The sequence below is a fragment of the Brachyistius frenatus genome, unplaced genomic scaffold (assembly GCF_029030835.1).
Source record: "Brachyistius frenatus isolate BFR_SWC_R1_liver_20210118 unplaced genomic scaffold, ASM2903083v1 Contig_31, whole genome shotgun sequence".
Classification (NCBI taxonomy): Eukaryota; Metazoa; Chordata; class Actinopteri; family Embiotocidae; genus Brachyistius; species Brachyistius frenatus.
In genome coordinates, this window is record NW_027210630.1 from 2,964,933 (window position 1) to 2,977,211 (window position 12,279).

The 12,279-nt window shown below is 41.9% G+C and overlaps 1 protein-coding gene across 2 annotated transcripts in view; it reads left to right on the forward strand.

Moving 5' to 3' along the window:
• kiaa0825 (KIAA0825 ortholog) overlaps positions 1-12,279 on the forward strand; it is a 117,555-nt gene that overhangs the window by 26,983 nt on the left and 78,293 nt on the right. For both annotated transcript variants that reach the window (XM_069699876.1, XM_069699877.1), the window contains exons 10-16: positions 1,855-2,132; positions 2,836-2,986; positions 5,032-5,222; positions 6,356-6,562; positions 6,757-6,867; positions 8,767-8,906; positions 12,042-12,221. In XM_069699876.1, the coding sequence (XP_069555977.1) occupies positions 1,855-2,132; positions 2,836-2,986; positions 5,032-5,222; positions 6,356-6,562; positions 6,757-6,867; positions 8,767-8,906; positions 12,042-12,221 (1,258 nt within the window). The remainder of the gene's footprint in view (positions 1-1,854; positions 2,133-2,835; positions 2,987-5,031; positions 5,223-6,355; positions 6,563-6,756; positions 6,868-8,766; positions 8,907-12,041; positions 12,222-12,279) is intronic.

A 12,279-nucleotide genomic window follows, 5' to 3' on the forward strand; every position in this document is an offset into this window, starting at 1 on the left:
ATGTCTGGCTCTGCTTTCTTTCTCTCAAAGCTAAGCTCCTAATGACTACATACAGTCAGGTATTGACTTAATTGTCCAAACAGCGATTGTTCTCGAGCCCCACTGGAAGCTTTAATGGAAAAAATTGTGTGAAGAGATTGTGGGATTGCCAATTCTGTAGATACACTGTAGCTCTGATGTGGCAGAATGTCGAACTTCCTCCCAAGCCCCTACAGTAAGTCAAGTAACAGTGTGACTGTAGAAGCAAGTAATACATGCTGCGACTGACTGATTGATTAACCTGGCACAGAGTTTTTGAGTTACATTTTATTCCTTCAGTGTGACCTGGCTCGGTATCTCCAGGGAGTATGGGAAATGGGCTTTTTTTTCATGCTTTTAAGCATCCGCCTGACTCATAACTCAAGTATATACACAAAGAGGTGTATAAATTTTGATTTGATCTCACACATATGTGACTCCTCAGCACTTGCCTGATCATCTTTCACTGTTTTCAATGTGATGTCATGAAGAAGCACATGAGGTAGTAGAGGCAGTAGTGTCAAGGTGTGCATGCACACATTTATGAGCTTTTTTTCCTCTGCAATAATAGGTATGGTGCTTTTTAAAGTATCTGCAAAATACATATTATCCTATTACAGTACAGTACGATGGAGTATTAGGGCCATATTAAAGAAAACAAATGAGAGGAAGGGAATTTTTAATTTTTGTTTGTCTTTCAAGAAAAAAAGGTGAAATTTTGATAATAAAGTCAAAAATGCAATTTTAATTTTATTCTCGAAATTTGTACTTTATTTTTTAAAGCAAATTTTTAAAAATAATCCTTTTCCTCTTGTGTTTTTTTTTCCTTTATATGGCCCTAATACTCAGCAGTTGTACAATGCATGCATTATATGTATTTCTTTTGTTCATGAGCTAGCCCCCAGCAACACAGCATTCTAACACACAGACACGCACACCTTAATATTTCCGATCATTAACCTACAACAAACTACACCAAGTGTAGTGCTATATTTGTGGAATTGTTTCACTTGAAGAATAATTACATATCAGCATTGTCTCCATGCTGGCCATGCCGATTAGCTATCATTATATGAATAAAAAAATATATTTTTTGGGGGCTTTAAGTAAATACCAGCAAATACCAAAACTGTGTATCTTTGTCTCTGCAAGAACACACACTCAACTCCTTTACCAGCTTGACCAGCCAATCTCCCAGGCCCTGGAGACGGGAAGGTGTGGACAACCCTGTCCCTATAGGCCTTTCTCCAGGACAAATAAGTGTAGCTTATTGCTGTGGCAGTTTATAGAATAAGCTGTAAGTCTTTTACACTGCTGAAACAGCTCGCTCTCCCTCCTTCCCTCTCTCTCATTCTCACCTTTGCCTGACCTTTACTTTTTCTTTCCTCTGAGCCTGTCTGATTCTCCAGCTCTTCCTATGTATTGTAATATTTCTATTTGAATGTGGCTAACATGTCGCATACTGTTATAAAATGTGTTCAGTGATGTGATGATGTATGCTCTGAAGTAAAAGGTTTTATTTGACCTGATACCAGTTCTGCATGTTCAGCAGGGAAGTTGATGTCAAGGGCATGTTTTCATACATCTGTATTCTACATTTGCTCTGATCACTGTTTGCTTTTCGGCTGTAATGGCTTGCACAATGTTAGAGAAAAATGCATGTGTAATACTCAGCTCAATCTTGAGTACTTGTCATTCAGATGACTCCTTGCAAATGTTCCATTATTTACATCTAATGAGGTCTCATTCTGATGTATTCTTTTTCTGTTTTTCCTGTTACTGACAGATTTTCCTTCTGTTATTGAGATAATCTTTTCTCATCTTCTCTCCCCTCAGTTCTGTGGAGCAATCATGACTGAACTCAATGCCTTACTACCATTGGCAACAGCCTGCAGGGACAGCTCTCTCCTTGGGGTGCGATCAAGCTTTGTGGAGGCATGTGGCAGAGCAGCGTTTGCCATGTTGGGCCGTTTGCAGGAGAGGGCCCTGGAGGTGCCTTCCTCTGCCCCCTTGAAAAACTTGCCTGCACTGCTGGCAACTTGCATTTATGTGCACCAACGACTAGAGCACTACGATGCCAGGCTGAAGGATTCACATACTACTGCTACTAAAATGTAAGAAGGAAGTGGAAAATAAAAAGAGTGAAGCAGTGGATCAAAGACTTTACTTCCAAAACTGTGAAATAGAAAACAGAAAAAAACATTTCAAAGTTTTTAAAATTTCAAGAAAATTGTTTATTTGAGATTAAGAGGAGAGAATAAGAGAGTCTAAGGGGAAAAAAATGATTGACTGGTAGTAATGACACCTATATTGTGTCTGCATCTGGTGAGTTTTTATGCCCCTTAATACCCCCTTAACCTCTGCTCCCTGCAGATCCCTTCTAAAGGCATCTCCGGTGCCTTCTATGCTCCTGTTGTCCCACCTCTGGCCCTATGCACCCCTCCACCTGCACTTGAACTGAGCACCCGGTCTTAAAGCACTCTCCTCTCTCTACACCATTCAGTCCCCCTGGTTTTAAGCCTCCTGCACCCCTGTCAAACTCTTTCCTCTTTCTGGAAAGTATCAAGGCAGGCGGATTTAAAGGATTTAAAATGTCACACTGAACTTTCTGAATAAATCATCTGTTCTTTCATCTAATCACTTCACCTTATGTTTGTTTAAGAGAATTCCCTGAATATACAGTAATTAATTATGCATCTGAAATACAGGATTGTGCCCTTTTGAACTCTGAACCCTGTTTTCGTCTGCCTTGTGTATTATATAATATGTACTTTATATTATTGCCTTTAAAGGTTTGTTTCCTTCCTCTGTGCCTAGACCCCTGACCCTACTACCTATCCAGAAGTACCAAGATACAGTGGAGGCCATTAGAGAACAGCTGACCTGCTACTGTATCCAAGTTTGTTCCTCCTGCCTTCTTCAGGACGCAGAGAGTCACCACTGGGCTGACCCCAAACCCTTCTATGAGGTAAAATGTCCTTACATTTCATATATCCTAATTTGGTTAAATTGACTTTTTCATCCACAAAACCTTGAAATAGAATTATCCACACCATGCTAAACTGTTATGATTTTAAATACTTTTTTTTTCATGTACTGTAAGTACAATTTATATCATTTGGGCCTATTTGAGTATTACATGTTTACCCCCAAATCAAAAAGTAACACATAAAACAGCTCTAATATTGTCTAGTGTTGATTTCGCTTCTTTCATTGTAGAAAGAAGAAATTCTAATGCCATGTGTCTTAGCAGGCTTGTTCCGTAGATTCCGAGGAACTCTAGGAATTATACTCCAGAGCTTTCTTGCTTCTTCTTTTTATTCCCACAATACACTTTTACCTCCCACTCTCCCTCTTCTGACTGAGCCTTCTACTCTGAGCTCCCTGAGAACATCTGTGGCTTCCATGCTGCCCTGGGGGCTCCAGGGATTCAGCTGTCTGAAGTCTGCAATCTACACTGGGACTGTCTGGAAACAGCATAGGGCCCCTGGAACTTCCCTACCTTTATGCCCTTAAACCAATCTAAACCTTCCCTCTCTTTCTTACTTTATCCTGCTGTTGCCCCCCCCCTCCCCTCTTTGTTCCTCCCTCCTTCCCTGGGTCACTGGTGTCAGACAGGCCTGCTGTGTGCAGGTGTGTGCTTTTGTTCAACCATCCTTGTGTACATCTGTACAAATGAATGCATGTGTGAGTGTGCAGCAGCATCTCAGGGTGTGAGTTTCAGTTGGTGTATGTATGTATGTATGTATGTATTTATGTATGTATGTATGTATCTATCTATCTATATTTTTGATGTGTGTTATATGTGTAGTTGTATTCTTCAGGTTTCCATCTCCTGGATCCACAGCTTGGCTCTTTCACAGCCTAGTGCAGCTCCAGAGACCCCTCTCCAGCTTGCTTTCTTGTTTTTGTTCTTTTTCATTGATATTGACATGTGAATCGTTATTGGCAAAAAAAAATATTTAATATGCTGCAGTAAAATAATAACATGAGGTCAGTTTAGTCTGTCAAAGGCGGTTTCGAACATGACCTTGGCTACCCTCCTTATCAGGATTTTGCCTTTTGCGCTTTTCGAGCCAAATGCTGAATTTCAACTGAGAAAAAAAAGCACATGAGTTTTTCAAATCTATTCCATCCTCAGTTCCCTATCCCAGATTTAGTCCTCACTCTTGGCAGTCCATCATCCTTAATAGGAATTTGACCATTGTTGACCTGGCTGGTTAAATAAAGTTTGACTTGAATGAATACAAATGCACTTTTAGTGGGGGCTGCTTTTGATTTGGATCCAACATTTATGTCTGCATTGGCTCAACTGAGTCCATAGGCAGAAGATGGCAGCCGCATCCCGGATATAGAACTTGACCACATCAATGACCAATACTTAAATGACAGGCTGCAGGGAAGCGAGGGAGGGAAAAAAGTAAAACATGAGTATCCCTGCCACACGCACCGTCAGTTTATTGCTGGAGGTGGAATATGAGGAGTTTGGGGGAGTAGAGGTGGAAATATGAATACATCCTTCCATATATTATACGACAAAGCTGCAGGTTGCCAGGATAATAATCTGTTTCTGTCTCCATCTGTCCTCCCACCGTCTTTGTCTGTCTTTCTTTCTTCTCACTTTCACTTGTCTTTGCTCATTTTATTCAGGAAAGTTCTTCCCTTCTCTCTTTCACTCTCTGTATGTGTGAGCGTGCATGTGCGTGCGAGCATGTGCCTTTTGTGATGTGATCTCCAGCTCAGGACTTTAAAGCAGCCTAAAATCCCAGTGGGAGAAGAAACCCAGGTGCAGAGTGCAGGTGGCATGACCACTGAGACACCCTGGTGTTGACAGACCTGCCTCTGTCTCTGTCTCTCTCTTTCTTCTCCTTCAGATTTTTGCTCTCACCCTCTCTCCCTCCACCTCTATTTTTATCTCCTCCTCCCTGTGTTTTTGCTCCACTGTCAATGTCCATATCATAACATATCTTCATCTGCAACCCCCTCCCTCCCATCTACCACTTTCTTCCACAGGGCGAGCGGTGTTCCTTCTCAGTGCAGATGTGGTTCTACTTCCTGTGTGGGCTTCGTAGTGACCTGTGGGCGGTCCTTCCGGCAGAGTTGGCCAAGGAGATGCTTGGCCAGGTGCTGTCGGAGACCTTACAGCTGCTGGTGCAAAGATATGCCCGGGTCCGTGCTTCATACAAAAGACATCAGCAAATCAGGTATTTTATCATGGATTGCACTGACATTATATAAATATGAGCATAAATTAGGCTACTAAAATAATAACATACCAACTTTTCTTTTTGCCTATTGTCCATACACTTCAATATACCTCAAGTATTAATGTGATGGAATATACCATGACCTGATACATATATTTTTCAACCACAAGAATTTTCTGTAATTATTTTACCGAGGAAATTAGTATTTAATTCATTAGATCAGACAAAACCGGAATTGCTCTCTTTGTGGACAGTTTACAAAATCATCATATACAGTATACAAGTATCATCATCACAATATGAAATAACAGATTCTTCATAGAATATTTCCTCCCTATTACCCACGGGGCTGTTGAGTAGACATATGATGAGATGATAAGTGAGTAAACAGTCTCTCTACATGGTCCTTTACCTTTAGCTTTGAGGACTTATTGTTCATGCTGGCTTAAACGCTGAAGTCTGAAAATGATTGTGGGAGTCTGATAGTGGAGGTCTGACTGCACATCATTGGTACACTCTCTGTAGTCTCTGTTTTTGTCTCCTTAAAACTTAAATGATAACAATAAATGGGTTAAACTGTGACACACGGTAAGAGGAAAAATGATGACAAAGATAAAGTGCAGTATACATGTGTAGCACCACAGGATGTCGACTCAAAGCCTGGTTTATGCTGCTTGGAGATGTCGTGTTTCAGGAGGGACAGTTGCAGTGTGTGAGGCTAGGTCAAACGGATGTCTTTTTCAAAGCTTCTCTAGGTCTCCTGTGTGTAAAGCACTCACATGGGTACTCTTATGTTACCTCAGCTCTCCTGTGTGTCACTCATAGCGATTCAGGCCATAGGGAAGCAAGGATGAGGAGATGAGAGATGGTGAGCAGGATCGCCCAACCAACTGAGAGAGCAGATTTATGGCTGTTTATATAAAAGCAAGGGGAGGGTGCAACATAAAAGCAATGACTTTTATAGTTAAATGCAAAGCCCGGACATTTTCCAGTAAAATCACAAGGAGGTTCTGTTATCTGACTAGCCGATGAAATGTTAGATTATTTGTATATGTTCTTACATATTCACTCCCTTCTCATCTTTTGTTTTATACATTCACCTTTTCTGTTTTCCTTTCCCCGTATCTAAGATGTGACATTACAGCCGTGTTGCTGTATGTAGAGCATCTTATGTGGAGTGTGTGTGAAAGCCCTGAGGCCTTGGTGCGCTCCAACCCTTCTTCAGCACTTACCATAATAGCAGGTGGCTCAGATTGGTCGTACCAAATCCACAGCCTGTGTGACCAACTCCTGACAGTCCTTGTCATTGTCACAGTACCCGTGTCTTTGCTGCACAGGTTGGTACATGTGTTTTTTTGTTATTTAACTTGGCACTGTGGTAAAATATGACCAAGGCACAAGAGAGTTATCAATGTTTTTGTACTTTCCATCTGACACAAGAGAACAAAGATAGTCAGATAGCTTTTTTTTTTTTTTTGTCAATTGAATATGTACATTTTAAAGCTGCCATGTGCAATCGCATTTCCTTCAGGACATTTATGATAAATGCTGCAAAGGATTCCCCACCACACCAACCCGACAGCCCCATTGTACACTGGCTAAATGCTATCAACCCTGAACTCTTCACAGAGGAGGCCATACGGTATGTAAAATACACCCATCATGCCATCTGTCACTCATCATACAGTCGACACACATACAGTATGCATGTGCACACACAAATGCACATTTGCACACTCAGGTATGCTATGCCATCACACACCTCCACCCACTGTATAGCGAACCATATGCGAGTGTGTGTGTGTGTGCGGAGTTAAAGCTGCATATGTGCAGATATATAACCCTCTGCTCAGGCTTCAAGCTAGAGTTGCTCTGGTAATATAACACAGATGCAAAGGGAGAAAGGAAAAAAATAAAAAAATAAACTACCACTGCCGCTGACACTGTGTTTGTTTATGTTGATGGTTGCTGAGGGTTTTACACATGAGGCATCAACAGGGTACACCCCTGAATGTACACAAGCATGCATAAATACAGTATATGTTCTCATTTGTGTCCAGTTACTATTGTGACCTCCACTGTGCAGTCAATCACTTCCTCCCCTCACCCTGGCCTCCACCCTCCTCCCCTCTCATCTCCTTCCCAGCCAGAGGTGATGTCATTGCCTGCTGATGGAGCACAAATCAAAGTAACCCCTGCTCTCCAGATCCTAAGTATTGCAGAGCTGAAATTAGTTTATTTTTATGACCTCTTTATTTCTTTGCTCCCACCTACTGCCTTCTTGCATGGGTGCCAGGGGGCCTGCTAGTGGCCTGTGGCCAGATCCACAGGTCCTCAACTACCACCTGACCTCTGTGGCCAGATATTTCCTCAATCCATTAAACTAAAACCCATTGTTATGATTATTGGATAAAACAATAACAAAATCACAAAAGAGGAAAATACATCATCCTGTATTACAAGTCATAAAGAAAGCATGTAAAGTTGTGTTTTTTTATGTGTTTCTGTATTTGCTCTCATTCATACTCTGTATTTTTCTTCTTGCCTTTACTCATATGTGTGCGTCTGTGTCTGTATGTGTGTGTGTCTTGGTTCTGTAAGCTGACCCTGCGCCGTAGCTGGATAGATTTATCAGAGCAGTTAAAAGAGGATTTCTTCTGGATTTGCGGCCCCTGTGACATCATAAATTGTGCTGTCAGATTGAGGCATAGTTTTCCTCAGTCAAGCAGCAGGGTGCACCCTACTCGAGCCTTTTGGCTCAAATAGAATGGTTAATTTCTGGGCAGACCCCCCCCCCCTGTGCTATGTCCCACCTCCTCACTCCTCAGACAAACTCTGTACATTCCTTCCATTAGATTTTATTGAGATGTATAAAGTAACATGCAGTCACATACATGTCAGCATGCCCTCACACATGCACACATACAGTACATAACCACAAGCTTAGGCTCTGAAGAGTACAAACACACACACACACACACACACACACACACACACACACACACACACACACACACACACACACACACACACACACACACACACACACACACACACACACACACACACACACACACACACACACACACACACACACGCACACACACTTATATTCACACACACCAAGGATACGGCTCATTACCCACAGCTGGCTACAGCCTCTTGGTTATACAAAAGATGTAGGAGGGGGGTACTGCTGTATATTCATGTATTTGGCTGTCTCCCAAATGTTAATTTGCTTTTAGCTGGCCAAGATTAGAGCTAATTCCTTCCCGGTGCACACTATAAGTAAGCAAGAGTGAAGGCATTTAGAGACTAAGCTCATATCTTGAGTGAGTGACACTAAGGGAAGTTCACATTGTTGCTATTCCCTAACTATTCCCTGCCAGATTGTCATCCAACATTTCGGTCTTTGTCTTTCACTTGTGAAGCTTTTTCTCTTCTTTGTTGTCTCTTTCTAAATGGACTGCTATCTGTATACTCACCTGACACTGCAGAACTGTCAACTTTGTTTTCCTTCCTTCTCTTCCATCTCTCTCAGAGATGGCCTTATGGGCCAGGCAGCCTTGGCATGTCAGCTGAGGGTGCTGACCTCTGACCCAGGACACAATCCCAAGTTGCTACTGCGGATGCTGCTGTACAGAGACTGTCACCTGCCCAGAATACTCCTGGAAAATTCTTGTGAGTCAGTTTTTTTGTAGTGTACATGGATTGGTATGTATTAATGAATAAAAGATGCTGTGTGTGTGTGTGTGTGTGTGTGTGTGTGTGTGTGTGTGTGTGTGTGTGTGTGTGTGTGTGTGTGTGTGTGTGTGTGTGTGTGTGTGTGTGTGTGTGTGTGTGTGTGTGTGTGTGTGTGTGTGTGCTGTGTGCATGCCTAGCTCTCCACATTTTAGTAGAATATTGAAGCCACCTTCTTTAATTCTTTAATATTTCATTTTTGTTGTAATTCTGGATCCAGAGACCAGATCTCACAGAGGACATGTGTGGGAAGTGTTTACCACTGTCTTAATTATGGTGCTCTAAGATGCTAAGCGAGTTATATAGACCTTAGATGAGCTCTATCCATTTTATGAAGTTATCATCAGCATCTTTGCCATCATCATCATTTTCACCTTGGTCATCATCATCACTAAATCAATAGAGCGCAGTAATAAACACTCAACAGGCCCAGGCGGAGCACATGCTCTGACCTTTAAAGATTTTCCCTTCCTTCCTTTCTCCTCCACATAGCAACAGTCTAACCTTTAAAGACTGTTGTGCACTCGCACATTAATTCACATTATAGCGACCTCATTAATAACAACTCTCACTGTCTTGTTCTCTCGCTCGCTGTTAGTCTGACTCAGAGGCTCTGCAATGCTTCTCCCCGCACGCTGCCGTAAATCAACGCTAGAAGCGCTGACTCTCACGTGTTATCACGGTGACGGGGTAATTAACCAGGGAGCAGACAGACAGAAGGAAACAGTTTGACTGAATGCCTACACCCCCATAAGCCGTTGCACTTCCCCATACATGTATATACAGGGGTGTGTCTTGGTGCTCTGATGCTAAGAATAGTGTAACAGTGAATTACTGTGTTCTCTAATTTATCCAATTCAATTGAGTTTATTTTGTTTTTTAAAGTCAGCTGCTATTGGATGAGTAAGATTCTTCCAGTTAAAAACAATGGAGCATCATTTTGTTTTGTTTAGTTTTTTCAAATATGCTTGCTTCAGTGCTTATTGGCAATTTTTTTGTAATACTATGTATCTTTCTTATCAAAATCTCCTAACTTTTTTGACAGCTAGCCGGTCAAAAATAAATGACCATAAATGACCTTCACATCTTCTGATGATTTGAAAATGTACCTCCTCCACATTTACAGTGTAATTTTTCATGTTTGCATAGCTTACCTTTAATTAGAAGGTACATTACCCCTAGTATACACACACACACACACACACACACACACACACACACACACACACACACACACACACACACACACACACACACACACACACACACACACACACACTTTTTATTATCTTCAGTGTGTCTGCTACCAATTACAGAGGTTTGCAAAGAGAGCCCCTATGACTGGTTGTCCAGAAGATAAACAGGTGTATGTGTTGGCTGTATATCAAGGTTGGAAGCTTAGAGATGGAGAGGCAGGAAAAGTAAAAAAAGCAACTGAAATAATGGCATAGAAACAAAAACACACTGGAATTATTGTGTGCTGCACGAGTAGTGGAAACTCCACAGAGATGTGCCAGTGCACTGACATCTGTTTTTCTCAAGTCATCTGCTGCTACATAATGGGATCATTATTAAAAGGCACCTAGTTAACCTGCCATGCTCTCCTGCACCCCAAGTGGAAATTAATGTTAGTCACCCCTGTTTCCTTGGACCACTGAAGCCACAGCAGTGATATCCAGAACACTTTCTCCTTAAGGACCAATTACCAGACAGGCAGCGAACAAGATGCCGGCATAATCCACATATTGCTGCCTAATAGACTGATTGTAGGTCAGGTTGGTTGACACTTTTGAATTGTACATATTAGATGTGTGATTGTGAATGAAAAGGAGTGTGAGAGACATGGAGGGAGACTTAAAGACATGAAGATAGAAATCAGTTCTCATATAGACCTTGAGTAGTATCAGCGCTTCTTACCTGAATGTTATTAAGGTAGGTGATATTACTGTCACTGTAATGCAGTAGCTAATTTACCCCTGTCATTTTAAAATAGTCCAGCATTAGTCAGAAGGAAGCCATGCTGCCCTCCATCACAGCGCCCCCTCATTGACTGCTGCGTTTCATATACTCTCCTATTCAAATAGCTGTCATCTCCCACACAGCAGACTGACAGACCGCTGGATGTCTGCCACCTCTGGAGCAATGGGCCTTTCTTCAGAAACCCCTGTCAACTTAACACACACATACACACACACACACACACACACACACACACACACACACACACACACACACACACACACACACACACACACACACACACACACACACACACACACACACACACACACACACACACACACACACACACACACTTGTAAGCACACAACACACATACCGTATATAGACATCCATATGGGTTACACACAAACACACACACACACACACACACACACACACACACACACACACACACACACACACACACACACACACACACACACACACACACACACACACACACACACACACACACACACACACACACACACACACACACACCTCCATCCTCAGCCCTGTGCTCAGACAGCAACCCCCACAAGGACACCCTGTCAAAACCTCTTCCTTTTCACTTCCTGTCTCCATGTACTGTGGATCCCACAGCCGGGGGGCTTTGAAATCTGTTTCTTTTTCTGTTTTTTATCTGTTTTTTTTTTCTCCATCTAACACAGATGTGAATTTTTCTTCCCCTTCTATTCCATAACGCCTTTTGTTCACCCTTTCTGTTAACATGTGTCAGGTTGGGCAGCCTTGACATTTTCCAATGTGTTTTTCTTTGCAGGAATCAAGATGCTGTTTCATAGGATAGGGTTTTACTTCCTTTTATACCTGCCTCCATAAGGTTGATATTCTCTGAGTTATAATTTAAATAACAGTTTGATTTTACACTCACCTACACACCCCTCAGTGTGTGTGTGTGTATATGAGTAAGCCCTTTCTCTGTGTGCATCCAATTGTTTGTGTCAAGTGTTCCAGAATATCAGAATTTCATAAATTCATTGGCATTTTAAATATGCACACATTTATTTATATTGTTTGCAGAAGTGTCTCACCAGACTGACTCTTTTTTTTCAGATTTTTGCCAAGAGAGCAGCTCTGAAATGTCTACAGAGAATTGCAAGGCAGGAGATGACTTCATAGTTGCATTGTTCAACCTTTTCTCTTGCCTGAATAATGTTCCCAAGGCCTTGACTCAGGCCCTTCAACCATACTTGGAGAGGGCACACATTTGGGAACATCTCTACACACTGGCAGGTAAAGTAACAACCGGCTGCTCTATAATGTTGTGGTTCAAGGGTCATCACCACAGACA